The 19,321-nt window shown below is 43.4% G+C and overlaps 3 protein-coding genes across 6 annotated transcripts in view; 2 read left to right on the top strand and 1 right to left on the bottom strand.

Annotated features, from left to right (window-relative positions):
- Positions 1-3,780, top strand: part of LOC146369992 (uncharacterized) — an 8,361-nt gene extending 4,581 nt beyond the window's left edge. For both annotated transcript variants that reach the window (XM_084911110.1, XM_084911109.1), the window contains exons 3-8: positions 1-56; positions 147-239; positions 782-877; positions 976-1,086; positions 1,900-2,023; positions 2,237-3,780. The exon at positions 1-56 is cut by the window's left edge. In XM_084911110.1, the coding sequence (XP_084767236.1) occupies positions 1-56; positions 147-239; positions 782-877; positions 976-1,086; positions 1,900-2,023; positions 2,237-3,708 (1,952 nt within the window). In that variant the 3' untranslated portion in view covers positions 3,709-3,780. The remainder of the gene's footprint in view (positions 57-146; positions 240-781; positions 878-975; positions 1,087-1,899; positions 2,024-2,236) is intronic.
- Positions 3,781-7,384: 3,604 nt separating this feature from the next.
- Positions 7,385-11,010, top strand: LOC146369991 (uncharacterized). Of its 2 annotated transcripts, XM_084911113.1 has the most exons (5): positions 7,385-7,528; positions 7,985-8,109; positions 9,069-9,854; positions 9,959-9,991; positions 10,182-11,010. In XM_084911113.1, the coding sequence occupies exons 2-5, from the start codon at positions 8,091-8,093 to the stop codon at positions 10,229-10,231; spliced, it is 888 nt and encodes a 295-aa protein (XP_084767239.1). In that variant the 5' UTR covers positions 7,385-7,528; positions 7,985-8,090; the 3' UTR covers positions 10,232-11,010. The 2 variants fall into 2 exon arrangements, with proteins under 2 accessions (XP_084767239.1, XP_084767240.1); XM_084911114.1 differs by lacking the exon at positions 7,985-8,109.
- A 1-nt stretch (position 11,011) lies between these two features.
- On the bottom strand, positions 11,012-19,229 carry osgep (O-sialoglycoprotein endopeptidase). Of its 2 annotated transcripts, none has more exons than XM_084911112.1 (12): positions 19,078-19,229; positions 17,689-17,817; positions 17,473-17,592; positions 16,537-16,712; positions 16,295-16,390; positions 16,140-16,189; positions 15,961-16,039; positions 15,793-15,858; positions 15,068-15,158; positions 12,667-12,742; positions 11,953-12,051; positions 11,012-11,725 (listed from the first exon to the last, which is right to left on the bottom strand). In XM_084911112.1, exons 2-12 carry the CDS (start codon positions 17,801-17,803, stop codon positions 11,686-11,688), a joined length of 1,008 nt encoding a protein of 335 aa, XP_084767238.1. In that variant the 5' UTR covers positions 17,804-17,817; positions 19,078-19,229; the 3' UTR covers positions 11,012-11,685. The 2 variants fall into 2 exon arrangements, with proteins under 2 accessions (XP_084767238.1, XP_084767237.1); XM_084911111.1 differs by having other exon boundaries at positions 19,082-19,229.
- Positions 19,230-19,321: the final 92 nt, after the last annotated feature.

The raw sequence follows: 19,321 nt of genomic DNA, 5'->3' as shown, positions 1-19,321 counted from the left end.
CAGACCTGCTCAATCCGAAGCAACGAGGAAAACTGCTGCTTCGGCTGCGAGCCAGAGTGAGTCAGTAGGTGCACAGAAATGCATTCCACTCCACAAGTGGGTAATCCAGTGACAGTAGCTGAATGAATACCTTCCTGTTGCTTCAGGTTATACTTGAGCTGTGCAGAAATGAGGAAACAGCCAACATCCTGTGTGTACAGCCTCACCTAGAGCGAATCCACCCACCGGGATACACAGGAGTAAGTGTTAGCACCATTTTGCACAAGTCCAAAGTCCAGGTCCAAAGTTGTGTTACTGTTAAAAGTTCAGTGAGTGAAGACCTCGCAGAGGAAACATTTCATCTGAACTCACCTCTAAATCCAGCATCAGAAGTCTGATAACAAACTGTGAAAGGCGATGCATTTTGGAAACAGGCGTAGTCTGTTGGTAGAGTTAAAATAGAGCTTTCTGAATGCAATGAGCAAAGCTGCGTTCAGAGACAACGTATTTTATCAGTATTACCAGTAATGTAGCTGCGGTGGATTGATCACATTCAGGGCTTGTGTTGCTGTTAGTGTCATGTGGAACGTTTTACTGGTTGTGAGAGGTATGGATTAGTTTAATCTGCATATTCTGTAGAGAGGGAGAATGGCTCTAAAACAGAATAATGATTCTAATCACCCATTAAATATGCAGTGGATGATCAAATATAAATGTTAGCTTTCCGACATCATTTTTCGTCCTTTATCGTTATTGTTTGTCTGATAGTGACGAAGATCTCAGTTGTAATGATTTCTTTCAGAGTGGGGATGCAGAGGTGGATGCAGAAGAGGCCATCTTTGTGGAGCTAACCCAAACACTCCTGAAAGACCCAGCAGAGAGGGAACATTTTTACCAGGCAAGTGCTCTTAGATGTAGCCAATCCATGTATTTCTTGTCTTCTTCCTTTTAACTTTTTTTTTTTTACAACTAGCTGTTAATGTTTGTTCTTCTCAGGAGGTTTTCCCCACAGAATATGGCCTCAGCTATGATGCGGACATGCAGCTGCTTGTGTGGGAGTTTCTCTCCAAATTAGAAAGACTCCTGCCGGTGCCAGACCTCGGTCAGGTAGGCCTACATAAAAGCGTAATATTGGCCATATAAGATTCATTATTATTATAAAATACTGTTCTGTACATCAAACACTGTTGAATGGTTGGGCAGCAGTCACCAATAGCAAAGGTACTGGAGATGAGTAACAGTATTAGTAGTTTGTGCATGTAGTATTAAAGATATACATACATTTTTCCTATCTTTAGCCTTTTCAGTGTTTGTTTTTTCTTCTTAGTTTTCGACTACTCAGCAGTTAATCAAGTATTTTTTTCATTGTTTGGTCGATTAAGAAATTAATTACCAGGAACCTCCCTGATTTTTACCAGCATTCACTGGATTTTACACGTTTGAATTTGTACCCACAGGGTGAAAACTGTCAGTGCACAGCTCTGCTGTAACAGTGTTGCATTTAGTTGCAGTTGGCTGATTGTTAGTAGGACTGTGTCTTCACTCAGTACTCCCCAAGACTTCACTGACTCACCTGAATGAATATCACATTGAAGGATTACTGTTTTAAAACACTGTGATCCTTCAACAAAGATCCAGTTTGTAAGTAAACAGGGACAGAACAGGTTTCCCAAGAAGCCAGGTAAAAAACCAACAGCCAGAGTGAAAGCAGTCCAGTGATGAATGAGAAGATGATCTTGAAGGTGAGATTGGGCAAATTTCAATCAGATAAAGTTATTTTATTTTAGTGAGCTGGTTCCCGAGACTATTTGGTCACGTCTCATATTTAATCACCATTCCCCCTCCTTCTCTTCAAAACAGTTGTCTTTTGGAATTTAAACTTCTTCAGACTGAATCTTTTTTTTTTCCATAATCAAACAGACTGTTTCCTGGCTTACCTCTGCCCCCTCTGTGCTGAAGGACTGCTTGCAGGTGCTCTCCAATCCCAATGACCTCAAGTGTCTCCTGCAACACCACAAATGCCTTGAGCACCTCAGCACCCAAGGTAAATCAGTTAGTCACTTTAAAGCTGTTCAAGGTTTGCTGTCTCACTTTTAATAACTGTCATTTAAAGTTTTAGATGAGGCATCTACACTTTAAGGTGAGTTTTTTTCTCTTTTTTGTTGCACATTAAAAAGAAATACCAGATATAAAAGGTGAAAAAAAAAAAGGGAGATGTCAGGAAACAACAGACTGTAACTTTTGTGTTTCTCTGTAGGTACCACAGTGGAGATGTCCACCCAGGTCTTTGCCTGCTCAGAGTGTCCCTTCTTCCACATGCAGGAGTCCTACCTGCTGCAGCACATTGAGCACAGCCATCCTGAACAATACGCCAAACTCCAGAGGGCTGCACAGACATGTGAGACCCCCAAGAAGACGTTCCCTCCTGAGTTCCCAAAGCCCTTCCCCATCCACGACAGGCCCGACCCACACACATGCCAGGAGTGCGGCAAAACGTTCACGCGGGTCTCGGACGTGACTCGTCACCAGCGGACCCACACGGGTGAGCGCCCATACACCTGTGAGGAGTGTCAGAAGGGCTTCAAGAACTCTTGGGATCTGACCAGACATCAGCGCATCCACACTGGAGAGCGCCCCTTCCTTTGCTCTCATTGCGGCAAACGGTTCACTCAGATGGGGCTGCTCAAACTGCATTCTGAGCGAACGGCTTGTGGCCAGACCTGCAACCCTCAGCTAGACCTAACAACAGAGGTGGTGGTGACAGAGGTGGTGTCAGAGAAGGGGGGCGGTCAGTATAAATGCCAGAAATGCGGTGAGAGCTTTAGCAGCATCCTGGATCGACTGAGGCACAGGCAGAGGCACATCGTAAGGCGTCAGTACAAATGTCCCATGTGTGAGAAGATCTACGGCCGAGCCTCGGACCTGAAGAGACACCAGATGAAGCACACAGGTGAGCGGCCATTTCCATGCGAGTGCGGGAAAAGCTTCACCCACGTGTGGCTTCTGAATAAGCACCAGCAGACCCACAGCAGAGAGCGTCCCTACCCCTGTGCAGAGTGCGGAAAGAGCTTCACGCAGCTTCAGATCCTTAACAGGCACCTTCTGACTCACAATGGCCAGCGGCCTTTCCAGTGCTCATACTGCGAGAAGAGCTTCACCCAGCTGGCCAGCCTCACACGCCACGAGAGAATCCACACAGGGGAGCGGCCATACCTCTGCACCACCTGCCAGAAGTCCTTTCTCACTCACGGAGAGCTTGTGAGGCACCAGCGCATCCACAGCAACTTCCGGCCCTTCAGCTGTCCTCAGTGCCCGAAGAGCTTTAAAACCAAGCGCGCTCAGAGTGAACACTTCCACAGCCACATAGGCGAGCACCCGTTCGAATGTGGCCGCTGCGGAAAGAGGTTCTCCAAGTCCACCTCGCTCGTCCGACATAACCTGACTCACACGGGGGAGCGACCACACTCATGCTCCCAGTGTGGGAAAACCTTCCTGACCTCTGGGGAGCTGCTCCTGCACAAACGCACACACACCGGAGAGAGGCCGTACCCTTGCTCTTACTGTGAGAGGAGGTTCAGGTGCTCATCAGACCTCAACATACACGTACGGACTCACACCGGCGAGAAGCCACACAGCTGCGCATTCTGTAAGAAGGGCTTCTCTACGTCTACGAGGCTGAAGAGACACATGCGCACACACTCAGAGAAGGTGGATTTATTGAGTCCTTGAGCTATTGGGAGAAAATCACTTCGTTGCTCCAACATAACTGTTGTCATTTAAAATAAAAAGAGCCTTAAATTAGTTCACTGTGTGTATTTTTTTGTTTTGTTTTTTGGTGCTCTGTTTGGTTTCTCTGATGTATAATTCACGGCAATCTTCCTGGCACTATATTACTGTGTTTGTGCCAGGGGAGCGGATCTTTGCTGCGGACCAATTTTTGGCGCAGCGTGTTTTGGGGTTTGAAAGCCACAGATTGGCGGTATTTTGAGAAAATGCATGTCAGCTGTTCCAATACTCATGACACATAAGAGATCACTAAGGGTTTTTGCCTATGTTGTCCTCCTCCTCTCCTGGATTGCCTGGAGCTTTCTTTAGGTGTCTTCCCAGCTTTGACAAATGGCCAGCTGGAATAACCACATTTACTCAGGGCCTTTTTGACATGGTGTTCTTCTGCTTTCCTGGCCGCTCTGTCTGTGGGGATGGTGTTTGCTTTGTATTGTAGAGTCCTGAAACATGTTTCCCACTGAAAACACTACATGGAGGATTTATGGATTTATGTTTTGCCTTATCAAGAAAACCATTTGTAATCTTTAAAAGCACAGAAGCAGAGAGCAAAAAAAGTGTAACATCTGAATTACAGAAAAGAGGAGGATGGCTAAAGAAATTTGAATGAGGTACAGAAAGGGAAGTTACAAAAGTGGAAGAATCTGGAAGAAGGATCTTGAAGACAGATTTTTTTTTTTAGATGAAACCACTGGCACAGGATGAGGACTGCATCCAATGTGAGCTTCTGTTAAATTACTGTGTTGTTAGTGTTTTACATGTTGATTAACTCATCCATCTGTGTAAATATCACTGGGGCAGAATAATAGATTACAGATCATCTTGTGGGATGTTAGCAATCCGCTCAAGCTGGACATCATCTATACATTGTCTCTAAAGGTACATCAGCAGTGACTGCTCTGATATTTTGGCTCATCAAATTGAATTAAAGATTAAACACGAAGTCAGTGTGCTGAATATCACACTGAAGCAGGCTTTGCATGTCTACAGCCCAGTCTTAGACCCTCCTGTTTGTTGGATAGCTAAGTCTGGAATATTTTTTATTCTGTAGCAGCATATTCATGTCAGTGAACTGTGTTATTTTGATTGTGCTTTAAATAACTTGTAGAGGTCTAAAGAGAGACAAAACATGTAGTTCAAAAGGAAAAAGAAAGCTTGGGCAAGACGCTTTACCCTACTGGTGTTGGTCAGAGAGGCCGATGGCGCGATATGGCAGCCTCGCTTCTGTCAGTCTGCCCCAGGGCAGCTGTGGCTACAACTGTGGTTTGCCTGCACCAGTGTGTGAATGAATAGTGGAATTGTGAAGTGCTTTGGGTGCCTAGAAAAGTGCTATATACAGTGGCTTGCAAAAGTATTCGGCCCCCTTGAACTTTGTCACATTACAGCCACAAACATGAATCAATTTTATTGGAATTCCACGTGAAAGACCAACACAAAGTGGTGTACACGTGAGAAGTGGAACGAAAATCATACATGATTCCAAACATTTTTTATAAATAAATAACTGAAAAGTGGGGTGTGCGTAATTATTCAGCCCCCTTTGGTCTGAGTGCAGTCAGTTGCCCATAGACATTGCCTGATGAGTGCTAATGACTAAATAGAGTGCACCTGTGTGCATCTAATGTCAGTACAAATACAGCTGCTCTGTGATGGCCTCAGAGGTTGTCTAAGAGAATATTGGGAGCAACAACACCATGAAGTCCAAAGAACACAGCAGACAGGTCAGGGATAAAGTTATTGAGAAATTTAAAGCAGGCTTAGGCTACAAAAAGATTTCCCAAGCCTTGAACATCCCACGGAGCACTGTTCAAGCAATCATTCAGAAATGGAAGGAGTATGGCACAACTGTAAACCTAAACTCAAAGGCCAAACAAGGAGAACGCTGATCAGAAATGCAGCCAAGAGGCCCATGGTGACTCTGGACGAGCTGCAGAGATCTACAGCTCAGGTGGGGGAATCTGTCCATAGGACAACTATTAGTCGTGCACTGCACAAAGTTGGCCTTTATGGAAGACTGCCAAGAAGAAAGCCATTGTTAACAGAAAACCATAAGAAGTCCCGTTTGCAATTTGCCACAAGCCATGTGGGGGACACAGCAAACGTGGAAGAAGGTGCTCTGGTCAGATGAGACCAAAATGGAACTTTTTGGCCAAAATGCAAAACGCTATGTGTGGCGGAAAACTAACACTGCACATCACTCTGAACACACCATCCCCACTGTCAAATATGGTGGTGGCAGCATCATGCTCTGGGGGTGCTTCTCTTCAGCAGGGACCAGGAAGCTGGTCAGAGTTGATGGGAAGATGGATGGAGCCAAATACAGGACAATCTTGGAAGAAAACCTCTTGGAGTCTGCAAAAGACTTGAGACTGGGGCGGAGGTTCACCTTCCAGCAGGACAACGACCCTAAACATAAAGCCAGGGCAACAATGGACTGGTTTAAAACAAAACACATCCATGTGTTGGAATGGCCCAGTCAAAGTCCAGATCTAAATCCAATCGAGAATCTGTGGCAAGATCTGAAAACTGCTGTTCACAAACGCTGTCCATCTAATCTGACTGAGCTGGAGCTGTTTTGCAAAGAAGAATGGGCAAGGATTTCAGTCTCTAGATGTGCAAAGCTGGTAGAGACATACCCTAAAAGACCGGCAGCTGTAATTGCAGCAAAAGGTGGTTCTACAAGGTATTGACTCAGGGGGCTGAATAATTACGCACACCCCACTTTTCAATTATTTATTTGTAAAAAATGTTTGGAATCATGTATGATTTTCGTTCCACTTCTCAGGTGTACACCACTTTGTATTGGTCTTTCATGTGGAATTCCAATAAAACTGATTCATGTTTGTGGCTGTAATGTGACAAAATGTGGAGAAGTTCAAGGGGGCTGAATACTTTTGCAAGCCACTGTAAATGCAATCCATTATTATTATATAGATTAGAAGTCTCCAATTATCATTACCACCAAAGGTGGTTGAGAACACAGGGCTAAGAAAAGCAGCTGCTGGCCAACCAACTAGATATAGTGGTGCTTCGGAAGGAACAGAAGATCACAGCTGTGACATGTGTGGCAATCCCAGCTGAAAGCAACATCAGGATGGAGCACAGGAAAAGTAACAGTGGCTAGAAGAACAACTGGTCCCGGTGGCAATAGAAGCATTAAGAGCTGCAACTGCCAAGCTGTAAGAGTGGCTCTAAAGATTCCACAGTCACAGAGGTCAGAGACAGAGGTGTCTGTTCAGAAAACTGCAGACCTAGGAACAGCAAAGATACCGTGCAGAACCCTCAAACTTCCAGGCCTCTGGCAGAGGACCTGGGCTTAAGAACCATGCTCTAACACTACCTCAGAGGGGTTAACTGGTAATTATAAGACAATACATTTCAGGACATTTTGTGGAATAATGAAAAAGTAATGTAATGAGTGTTGTAACAATAATAATCACAAAATTGTATCTGACATAAAGTGTCCACGTGATTTTCACATGAGTTTTGTTTTGGCAATAAAATGGTCCAAAATGTGTCAGAAAATAATGCTGAACAATTTTAAGCATACACTATCACAATGTGTGAAGTGGAGGGTTAAAATTCACGGCGAGATTCCCGCCGGACCACTTATCTGCAGGCACTTCCTGTCCCACCCACATTTTCGTGTCGCTTCCGGGTGGTGGTTACAAGCAGGCTGCTGTCGTTATCTCAACGCTGTAAACAAGTTACTCAACGGTTTAGCTTCAACGACACATCAAGCGAAAAGAGATGCATATTAAAACAGGTGAGTTTGTGCTATATTTCGGTATATTTGAGTGTAACGCTTCACTTTCAGACGTGTTATTTATGTGTTTGGCCGCGGCATTAGCGGCGGGCTAGCAGCGCCGAGGGAAGCCTTTCTCCGCTTTGAATGAGGTGGTGGGGGGAGTTACGAAACTTCGGCTAGCGTTCTGGGTGGCTTTTTACAACCTTAATACGTGTAAAAACAAACATATCTAATCGACCCGCTGTAGTTAATGTTCATACATTTTTCGATGGTCAAAGTGGAACCTTCAGATACATAAAACCGTCGAGTTTTATGCTCCACATCGTGACGCTGCTAATTAAAGTTTGCTAACACCGGTGCTCGCTGTTAGCTTCTATCTTTTTAGCCGCAAGCACCGCTCACATGAACCAGCGGGAGTTGTTTTCCACAAATGTAAACTATTAAATCATTTCTGACATCTTTGTTTTTAAATAGTCGGGACACCGAAGAGTCTGCGGAGGTAGCCGGCTTCTCGAAATTTCGGAGCGGTATATGAGACGGGGTCGGCCGGGCGGTGAACGGTCTCACCAGTTCTTTTGAAATGTGGCGCTTTGGAACGGGTACGCTAATCAGGCCCGCTGTAAGCTATGTGCTTCCTCTTTTTATGTTTCAACTTGTGGTGCATTTGAACACGGCCAACAGTAATGTCTGAGTATGTTTCAGTGGCGCCATGCGGACAGAGAATGCTTTAACAACCAAAACGGGAGAGCCTTCCCGTAAAGACTGCTACCCAGTCACTCCTTTTCATGATGAGCCAGCAAGTGGGACAGCGTGACACAGGTCATTGGGCAAGATCAGACACGGGGACAAGTATGGTGATGACAGCTGAGAGCTGTGATGGGCAACTGCCAGTTAGGAATACAATTAGTTTACTCTTAACCAACGGCAACATTATTTATTAATTTGAGATTAGTTGACCTGAATTATATCAGCATCTTGTGTGAGATTGCATTAATAGTCACATGGTACGGCCTGAGGTGAAGTCTGTTTAATTACATTTTTTTCCACCTTCCGACTCAGGAAGTTGAACCTAAAACGTTTTATACTGGGGCTTGATAAATTGCTCATCAAAAGTGTTGATGGTAGATTTCTTCAGAAGAGTTGTTTTGATTCCAGCTTTTGTTTTTGTCTATTTTGGGATTGGTCTTTTTTCTGTACAACTTTGCAAGTAGCCAGCTATACAGGGAACTGTTGTTCAGCCTCACCTCCTCTGCCACACTGAAGTCACATGAAAGTGTGTCATCTACCCCCAATGTTTGTGTGCATGGTAGAGACAAGTGCAAAGACCATTATTAATCAATGCCAAGTGATAAGTCTGTATGTGTACTACTCACTACAAGTATGCTTACTAAAGTAAGGGCAAGATACTAGTAGGACAGTAATGTTGATTGGAAGTGATTATGATGACATGATTTAGTGATTTCACTTACAAATCATCAAGCACTGGAATTTTCGTATGCATGATAACATATTAAAACAGCAGATACCTGATCAACTTGTCAATGCTCATTTTTTTCAGGTACATGGGAAGCCAGCAACACTGTGTGTGAGCCTGATGGTCTATGTGACCAAGCAGTCCTTGTTTCAGCCGCCAATTCTGAGCCACACATTCGGAACCGCCGCCTGTCTCCTGGCTCGGGAAACTGTGGAGGTGGTGGGGGTGGAGGATGCATCTCTGGAGGCGACAAGCTGCCACGGCAGCTTTCACCCGATGGTGACCTGATGGGTCCCAGCCATGCCTTTAGCTTCCGCAGGGAAAAGGAACGCAGGGGCCCACAGCACAAAGGTCGTAGTCTGCGCAGGGAAAGTCAGAAGGGTGTTGGCCGTGTAAGTGAAAGGCCACAAAAGGTTAATCAAAAGGAAAGATGGGTCGAGGACAGTTTGTCTCTACTTAAGCCCCCACCTGCCTTCCCAGTGCAAGACAGTCCTGCCAAGCTACAGCCTGCTGTTAGCTATGCCTCCAAGGTGAAGGCGGGAGCTGCAACTGGAGCACTGGAGGAAGACCGACCTGCCATCGGCATGCTGCTACAGAACCAGTGGGGTCTAAGTTTCATTAGCGAGGCAAGACCAGTCACAGAAGGCTCCGGCCCCAACTCCCGTTCCAGTACCCCACTGCCCACAGATTCTAAACATCCAGCAGACCTACAGCTAGACACAGTTCTCACAGTGAAGCCCCCAGAAGAAAGGCCAATTCCAGTGTCTACCTCCCTCAACCCAATTGCATGCGCAGAGGTCGACGAGAGCAATGGAAAGCTGCTGCTCAGTTGTCGCCACCTAGTGGAAGCTCTGAACTATCATAGTAAAGGTAACCACCACAAGAAGCTTTAAAAATGACATCTGGCTAGAGATCATTAAATCTGAAATTATGGTGAATAACAACTACCTCTTTTCTCCTCTCTCACTCCATAGAGTGGAACGCTATCTGCAACAGACAGAAAAAAGGTGAGTTTTCCTAATTTATGCGCATTCATTTTGGCGCAAGACATTATTCCCTACTATTTTGTCACACACACTCATTGATGGTAATTTGTTATGCAACACATTTTAGCAGTCTTTTTCAAAGTGGTCTAATTTTTGCTGTTTGTATGAAGTGTCCCTTTTGACTTTTTTTTTTTTTTTTTTGGCTTCTCAGATCCAAAAAGGGTGATCTGGTACAAGGACACCAAGGAGCACCCAGCCTAGCAGTGTGACAGGCCCCTAGTGGAAACACACACAACTACATACACATAAAAATACATAAAGATGGACGAATTTGAGTCCTGTTCTCACACACTGCACTCAGGATGATGTCTTCACGCAAAGCCACACTGAGACACTTTGGACTAACTCCTTTAAGATCTTACAGCAATGGACTTTTTTTTAACGCCTTACAGAAAGCCTGCCTTAATTAATCAGACCTGTTTTCATTGTCTCTCATTACCATTTTAAGCTTGTATGTGTAGATTTTTTTTTTTTTTTTTTTTTTTTAAACTATAGGCGCTGTAATTTAATTTGTTTCCTTTTTGAAAGCTGCCGTTTTTATCATACTTTGTCCTCTGTGAAGCGAGTGGTCAATCAAGCACTTTGTTCAAAGAATTTGTTTACCAATCCCTGTGTGCAAGCCCTCACCAGAGTGACTTTCCCCCTCCCCCGTCAATTACAAATCAGAAGAATGTCTCATTCCTGCTTGAGTTTTACCGTTAATGTATGCCGAGGACTCCTGTACACAAGTCTTCAGTTTACAGGAGGGTGTAGTCAAAGGCACAGAAGAGTTCACCCTTTATCACATCACCATATTAATGCTGTGTTCCTTTTGTTTTCATTTGGTCCCAATTGGGTGAATGTTACTTATGAATCCATAAGGGATGTCACCATGTTCAGTATGTTGATTTTTGAAAAGAATTTATTAAATAAAAATTACACTGGAGAAGGAGGAAGAATGTAAAAGAACAGTATTGCTTAATAAAAATGAGTAAACTTGAGTGGATCTGTTAATCATCTTTATTTCAACACAAATTGTCATTTCTGCTGGCAGCCTCACAGGGTTGAAAATCTCACTTATTTCATGAGAAACTTTGTTGTAACATGCATAAGAGCACATGCAAATGTGCAAGAAATTATACTAGCAAGTTCTGGGAGAGGGCCTCAGCGGGTACATCTCCAGAACCTAAAGTTACAAAGGTGGGAATTTTAAGAAAAGTAAAATTTTTGGTAATACAAAGCTACTCCTTCATACAATCCAACACCGAGCTCTGTGTGTGAGCTGTTTAAATGTTAGTCAGGCACTAAAAATATGAAACCAGCTCCTTTGATATCAAATATCTGTCTGGATAAACCCTTCAAAATCTGCAGTCTTCCTGGTTAATAGTCTGCATTTTTTGTTGTTGTTGGCGTGTAAAGGCCTTAACCAGTGAAGCTGCGTAGCATAGCTCAGGAACTAAACTAATTTACAGTCTGAGCATTTGAGACATTTTTCATGAAGGACCATGTTACAGCAGTGTGTCTCTTGGATGTGTTTGAATAGTTTTTCAAACGTGATGAGATCAGGTTTTGGATGTACAGAAAAGTATTCATCTGTGGAGCTGCCGTGTTATGTTCGAGGCCTGCTGTACCACGCTAAATGTGTCACAACAGACCACAAAATGATGGTGCTGCAGTCAGTCTCTCCATGTCACCTCCACCTCATCTGTTCTATACCTGCAACAGGAGAGAAACCCATGGTCATTTACTGCAAGCACAGCAATATGAACACAAACACAATAAGAATGAATTTTTCCATCCTAGAGTCAGTATTAGCAACTTTTAAACCCAACAGCCACTTTAACTCATACAGACATATAATCGACCTATAATGAGTAAGGGACATAAATGTGATTCTATGGTGGGTTATTAAATCACAACTGAAAAGGTCTATGAAGCCTTACCTTTGTGTGATCCATGAGTCTTCTAGCTCTGTCACCTGACCAGACCGAAACATCTCCCAGCCGGCCTGAGCGATCATCGCTCCATTGTCAATGCAAAATCTGTGGCAACAAACTGATCTTTGTTATCTGCATCTTTCAGACAGATCAACATCCTATCACACCAATTGAAAAAGTCACAATGAAGAGCTCCATTGCATGTGTTCACACAAGAACAGCTTCATACATCAGATGTTTTTGTGGCTATGAATGGTACACTTTAAAACCAAAAGTATTTGCTCATCTGCCTTCACACACATATGAGATTGAGTGACATCCAACTCTTAATCCACAGGCTTTGCAGTTATAACAGCTTCTGACCTTCTGGTGTGTCTATGGAAATTTTTGACTATGCGGCTCAACAGCCGCTGACCCCATTCTGTGATTATATGTAGCCTACCTCTTTATGTCCGAGTTGCTGTCATTCCCAATCATTTCTACTTTCTTAAAATATCACTAACAGTTGACTGTGGAATCAGCTAGGAAATTTCATGACTGTACGGTACCTGGAATTCACAGAGCTTTGAAAATAACAAACACATTGACTCTTAAAAGTAGGGTGGGTGAGAGTATGCTGTACTCAAACTGCTGCTCGTGCGTGTAAAAGTGAACCTAATTCTAGTGAAGTTTCAATGGAAATGAAAGTGAAGGATCTGAGTGTTGGGCAGACTGGGTTACCTTTCATCTGTGGCAAACAGCTTTGCTCCTCTCTCCTTACACATCACTCCCATCATCTCCTGCAGACGCAGATTACCTGTGGTTGGAACATGAGATAAACACATTTCTGAGAGCATGAACTCATTTCCATTCATAGCAACAGTAAACAGAGAGGAGTTTCAAAAATGGGCTTAGACTTTAAGGGATCCAAGGCATTCCTGGGTGACTGTAACAATAAGTACATAAACAAACAGTAGTTAGAAACAACAAACAACAGAACCTTGGAATCAGTAAGAAGGACTAGATGTTACAGTCCCTGATAATAATGCATTGCTTTAGATGGAGAGACTCTTGAGGGATGGCTGTTATGTGGAAAGGCAGCCCAGAAACTTTGCCAGCAGCATGCATCGTTGTGTGCCTCAACTTTCGGTCTTTTACCCAGGCTAATCTGCCATTTTCCTTCCTTGGTTAGGTTTAGGGATTAGAGATCTGATCTAGCTTATCATTTTAAAATTTGGGACACATCATCAGTAGTGGACCTTGGATTCATCGAGTGTTTCGGCCATTATCACTAGACACCCTCATCCAAGTAGGCCCTGCCAGGGTTGATCAGGCCCTGGAGTGTGTCACTGTTTTATGTTAACTTGTTAATTCTCTTCTTCTTTCTTCTGTTTAGTTTCCTACAGTCTATTTTCTGTCTATTCACTGCAACTGAGAAATAATACTTACCTCTTTAGCATTTATGGAGCCTAACCTCTTCAAAGGGATAGAAACTGTGATAGAGAGAAGTAAGACAAAAGGGACAAGATAGGAGAGAGCAGAGAGGAGAGCCGGAAGGGGGATGCCCGATCTGGCTTCTCACACCTCCCCGCCGGATCGGGCTGTACGCTCTACCTCCCCACTGCATCCCAGAAAAGGGAAGAAGAGCAGATGGGAGAAGAGCGGAATATTTCTTTTCTCTCGCGGTTAGCTGCCTGCCTTAGCTGCCCAAGTGATGTCAGCCCTTTTTAACCATAGCCAGTGACTGGTCCTCTCAGCAGTGTTAGTTAGTTCTCTTATCTCCGTTGCGCCTGTCCTCTGATCCCAGTCTCTCTAAGCAGCTTTGCTGTTGTACTGGCAGCAAAGCCCCTGCACCCCACTTCCATCGGGCGCACCTTGATCTTCCAGCCTCTGTCCTCTGCCTCAGCTGCCAAGTTGGCATACCACAGCTTCTTACGCTCAAACGCTTCCTCAATTGCTTCCTCCCATGGTAACGTCAGCTCAATGACATACGCAAGTTTTTGGGAGTTAGACCAAAGGACGAGGTCTGGTCGCAAAGTTGTTGTTATGATCTCTGTGGGAAAAATTAGCCTCTGATCCAAGTCCACTTGCATCTGCCAATCCCTGGCAACCTTCAGCGGGCCCAGGTCCGGGTTGAAGGGCTCGTCCTCGGCTTGTCTCCTTCCCGGACAATTGATGAAAACTGACGCTCCTCTTGGTTCGTGAAAGGTTGAGCGTTGATGGATTTTCTTTTGCACTCAACTTTCTTGGCTAGACACCTGAGAACCTGGTTGTGTCTCCATGTGTATCTGCCCTGAGTAAGGCTAGTCCTACAACCAACCAAGATGTGCATCCTGTACCCCCTCCAGGGGGGCATCCAGGGGGGCATCCAGGGGTCTTTCCAAACCACAGCTGCAGATTTATTGGGGAAATTAGCGCATCGTATGTCGCTCGGATGATGAAACTTAGTCTATTAGACTCCATGCCCCAGATTTCACTCCATGAGAATTTTCTCTTTTCCACACTCCCAGCGACCCTGTTTGGCCAGTGCCACGGCTCTGGCATGTCTGGCTGTTTCCTCCTGACGACACACCTCCTCCACCACCATTTTTTGACGTTCGGTTACAGATGCCTTTTGCCACCGAGGTATTACTGCGCCAAGACCAAATCCTCCTCTGCCCTGTTGGACGTGACCCACCACGTCACGATGCCGAAGAGCGGATTTCGCCTGTAGCACAGATGTGGCTGGGGTCCACTTCCTCCCCGTTGCTAGGGTGGGAGCAGTGCCTCTCACTATGGGGTCATGGGAGTCCATGAGTGACATCTCAGGCCTCACTTCTGCACATTTAAACTCCTCAACCAGGCTAGGGATAGGCAATGACAGTATCCCGTCGCTGTAGAGTATAATAATTAGAATTGCTGAAGTTCATGTAGACAGCTTTACTGCTTGTGGGAAGTCATTTTATTCTGTTGGATTTTACACAGAAGAAAACTGGTGTTCCCGTTTCTTTACAGATAAAATCAGGCCTTACACTCTGATTGCAAAGCATTTCATAACAGTAAAAATAGCGCACACAAAATGACTGCAAAAACTTAAATGCTTCAGCATATTTGCTTTAATATTTTAGAATAAGCTGCAGCTGATCATTTCAGATATACTTACAGCCAACGCCCCCGACAATCAGCACTTCCTGGGAGCCACAGTGAGCCATAGCTCTTTCTGTGATCTCCACCAGCATGGAGAACAATGTCTCCTGCAAAGACAGAAGCAATACTAATGGGAAATACTGACATCACTGATGCCAACACACCAATCAGGGCTGCAACAAGTAGTTGATTAACAGAAATTCAAGAGGTAAATATTTTGATAATCCAGTATGCTTTAATCGCATCTTAAACAATTCAAATAATGTGCTGCTTTCAACTGATCATTTCAGTAATAAAAATGTAATTAATCTATTAGCTAAAACTCTCGTACTTCTCGCTAAAACTAATTGATAAAATAAACTAAAATAAAAAAAGAACAACCTTTTCACACACACTGATTTGAACATAAAGTCCTTTTTGAAACTTATAAAAGTGTGAAACCTCCTCTGTGCCGCTCCTTAAACAAATTGAATCACACTTTTCAGTAAATCATACAATGTACAAAACCTGGTGAACCAGCTGCCAGAGATAAGCTCCAGTTGCACTTGAAATGAGAAGGAGCATTTTTGTTTCAGAAATATGTTCTGACAATCTTATAAAGTCAATGAGAAAAACTCCTTTAAGGTGTTTTATCAGAGGATAACTACACTGCAACACCAAAGGTAACTGGATCAAATGTTTTCCACGTAACCAAAATATGAACTTTCTGACTTTCGTGTGTATAAAGGCGCTATGCTGTACCTGAAGTGAGAAACACAGGTCTTCTGCTGTACACTGACCAGAGCTCAGCATCTTATGAGCAGCGTCCTGTGGAAGGAATATAAATGTAAAGAACGTAAACCAAAAGTAGCCTTGAGATAACTCAATCAATATGACACAACCAACTTTACAGAAGAGCAAAGGACTTACTTCAATGTAGGACAAAATGCCAGAAAAGGACACATCCATGCCCTTTACTGTATATGGCAGCTCCACATACTGACTCCCTCTGGCAATGTGGAGAGAAAGAAAAGTTTAGAATAAACATAAAAAAATTAAAAGACATAAAGAACACTAAATATTCACAACTATTCAGTGATCTCACTCACTTTTTGGCCATCTGCTCTATGTTGTAGCCTGGACTTGGATCATTGGAAATCTGAGTGTAGAAATCGTTTCATACAGAAGTATGATTACTTCGATAATCTGTTGCACTAAGTGAAATGCAACTTGATGGTTTCATGTTGAGAAGTATGACACAAACCTTAATAACTCTGGCAAACCTGTCTAAACAGTTGCCGACTGCAATGTCGATGGTCTCCCCAAATATTCGGTACCGCCGCTCTGAATATGCAATAACCTGCACAAAATTCAGGATGAACAAAACTCAAACTGCATTTCTACTTCAAATATACTGCTGTTTAGCTGACAGCTGCTCATCAGAAAATGCAGTGCAGATGTTCTGTGCCAAAAAGCTCTGCATGAGGCTTACAGGGAGGAACCAACCTGTGTATTGCCCCCACTAACATAAAGCACGGTGGGGTTGTTGGCTTTGGTGATAAGTCGTCCCATCTCTATGTGTCCGATACAGTGGTTCACACCGAGCAGCGGCTTTCCCCAAAGCTGTGAAACTGTGCGTGCCACTAGAGCCACCGTCACCAAGGGTGCACCCATACCAGGACCTGAAGGAGAACAACTTATTGGTTTGGTCTTCTACAGACATCAGTCAAGAATCACAGTCCCTTTATTTCAATTCATATCTTAAAGACCTTTTAGTACAATAATATTCCTACAGAGCACTTTGCTCTCAGATTGCAGGCTTAATTTAAGTTCCTAGAGTTTATAAAAATAGAATGGGAGCCAGAGCCTTCAGCTCTCAGACTCCTCAGGGTCTGATTAAACTTACTTTTTGTTATAGTTGATAACTAGGGCTGGATCAGGTGGTTTTGAACCCTCCATTAGTTATGTTCTTAGAGTCTAAAGCTGCTATAGCCCTAAGCTATATTCTCTCTGTCATAGTTTAAAAAAAACAAACAATATGTAATATGTAAGTCAGATAAGCATGTGTTTCTTAAAGCAGGCCTTAATAATTGTCATAGTTGTCAAAGGAAGGACAAATAAGAGAAATTTTGACATGATCCATTTTCTTTATAAACTGTGGAGCTTGACAAATGTTCTTTGGCTTGTTTATTAGGAAAAATCCCCCATCTCTTTAAGCTATCCTTTTTCTGACTGGGAGCTCTTCATTAACGAAGGTCTGAACTTTAATGGCACACAGAAATTAGTGACATTTTTGAGTAACTTACAATATAAAACTAACGTTTGTTTGTTAACAAACAATCAACTCTCAGTTATTTAAAATCACTATGACCCTTATTTGATGAGAACATGTTTGGATAAATTTTTGACAGACATCTGAAAAGTTAAAATCTTTTATATTACCTTTGGTGTATGCCACACAGTCGATGTCTGCAGGTTTTAGCCCCGCTTGCTCCAGCGCCTCCTTCAGGACGGTTAGTATGACAGCACGGTGGTGTCTGGCTGTGTCACTTGGCAGGAACCCTGAGATATAAAAAAAAGCATGCAGTCAACTAACAGATTTTCATATAAGCAGTATGTTGGAGTTATCATTAATATCTTAGAGGAACTCTAACTTACCTTGACCCGGAGGTGTAATGTAAGTCCGTCTGGGGTTGGAAAGCACTTCCCCATCCCTGATTATGCCTATGCCGATCTTATTGGCACTGCCCTCAAATCCAATCACTACAGTCATGGCTGCAGAAAAAACTGTTTCAGAAAGAAGGAAGTCACTGTGTTGTTATAGTGTCTTTTCATTTAAACCCTTCATCTCTCTTAGAAGTCTATTACAGGCAAGAAAAAGGCACAATAAAACTAAATCAGATTATACTGGAAAATTTTGGACTGGACATCCACATATCTAAATATGTCTAGTATGCTAACTGCACCGTATCAGATCGCAATACCCTACAACGGATAGTGAGAAAAGATGAGAAGATCATTGGAACCTCTCTTCCCTCTAGCACAGACACTCATCACACCCACTGCATCCACAAAGCCACCAGCATTGTGGAGGACCCCATGCACCCTTCACACACATTCTTTACCCTACCTGCAGCCTTCTGGCAAGAGGTACCGGAGTATTCGGGCTCTCACTACCAGACTGCAAAAAAGTTTCTTCCCCCAAGCCGCCAGAACACTCAGTGACTGGACTGACACACGCACACACACACACACACACACACACACACACACACACATACCTTCATACACGGTAACTACCTCAAGCACTCATCTGCACAATCTCATACACACACCTTCATACAGCAAGTTACTTTTTGCACAACCCACTGTCATTGTTGCCCTTTTCTATTGCACTGTTGTGTCTGCACTGTCTTGTGTCTGTATTGTTCTGTTCTGTCTGGTGTTGCGCTGCGCATGGTTGAAATAACAATAGAGATTGACAGACCACGTGACTTTCGCGCATTGCTTTGTGGGTACCCGTGGCAACAAAATCAAAACACTGCATCAAGCGCTAGTATTTCCAGCACCGGTAATCATTAATTCTGCGGTTTTAATCCCTACTTGCATTTTATTTGCCCCAAAAACAGTTATGTACAAAACGGAAAAAAATCAAAGGAGTGAAAGGGTCAGACCCATATGAGCATATAAAGTCGTGCTGCCCAACTTTCATCACGCACATATTATATGGTCCTAAGTCACTTGACTTGACCACAACACAACACAAATACAATCAACACCAAAATTCAAGATTCAAATTATTTAGCAGCAAACATTTTTATGCAGATAACATGTTATTGCGCGCATTTTTATTAACCCTGATAATACACATTTAACCTACATATTTCCACATTAAACGTTTGGACAATCAATACGTAAAAGAACCAAAGCATAAGCATCCTGATAGCTGTCTAATTAGCTCCTATGCTAACCGCCAGAGAACAGACCGACTTTTTTTTCCAAAAGTAAATTTATGGTGATGCGGTTTTGAAAACAAAATATATTTACCTACTTTTTAAAATTTCCTTCGGTAGGTCACATTAATCTTAATTCATATCACTTCAACTTTTACGCACGTAAACCTAACTGGCTGGGCTAATTTCTGTAGCTCAGCTCCTCCATAACGAAGCCCAGAGGACCCAAACACTGGTAGGTACACATTTTGCCTTAACATAAGACAACGTAAAAACAGAGCCTTACTTAACTAACATGCCACGGTAATAAATTGTGTACATTACAGCAGCAAGTACGT

This window comes from Perissodus microlepis, chromosome 17 (genome assembly GCF_051167445.1).
Source record: "Perissodus microlepis isolate ML-2025 ecotype Zambia chromosome 17, ASM5116744v1, whole genome shotgun sequence".
Taxonomy (NCBI): Eukaryota; Metazoa; Chordata; class Actinopteri; order Cichliformes; family Cichlidae; genus Perissodus; species Perissodus microlepis.
Note: the sequence above shows the minus strand (reverse complement) of the source record. Positions and strands in the feature narration are given on the sequence as shown.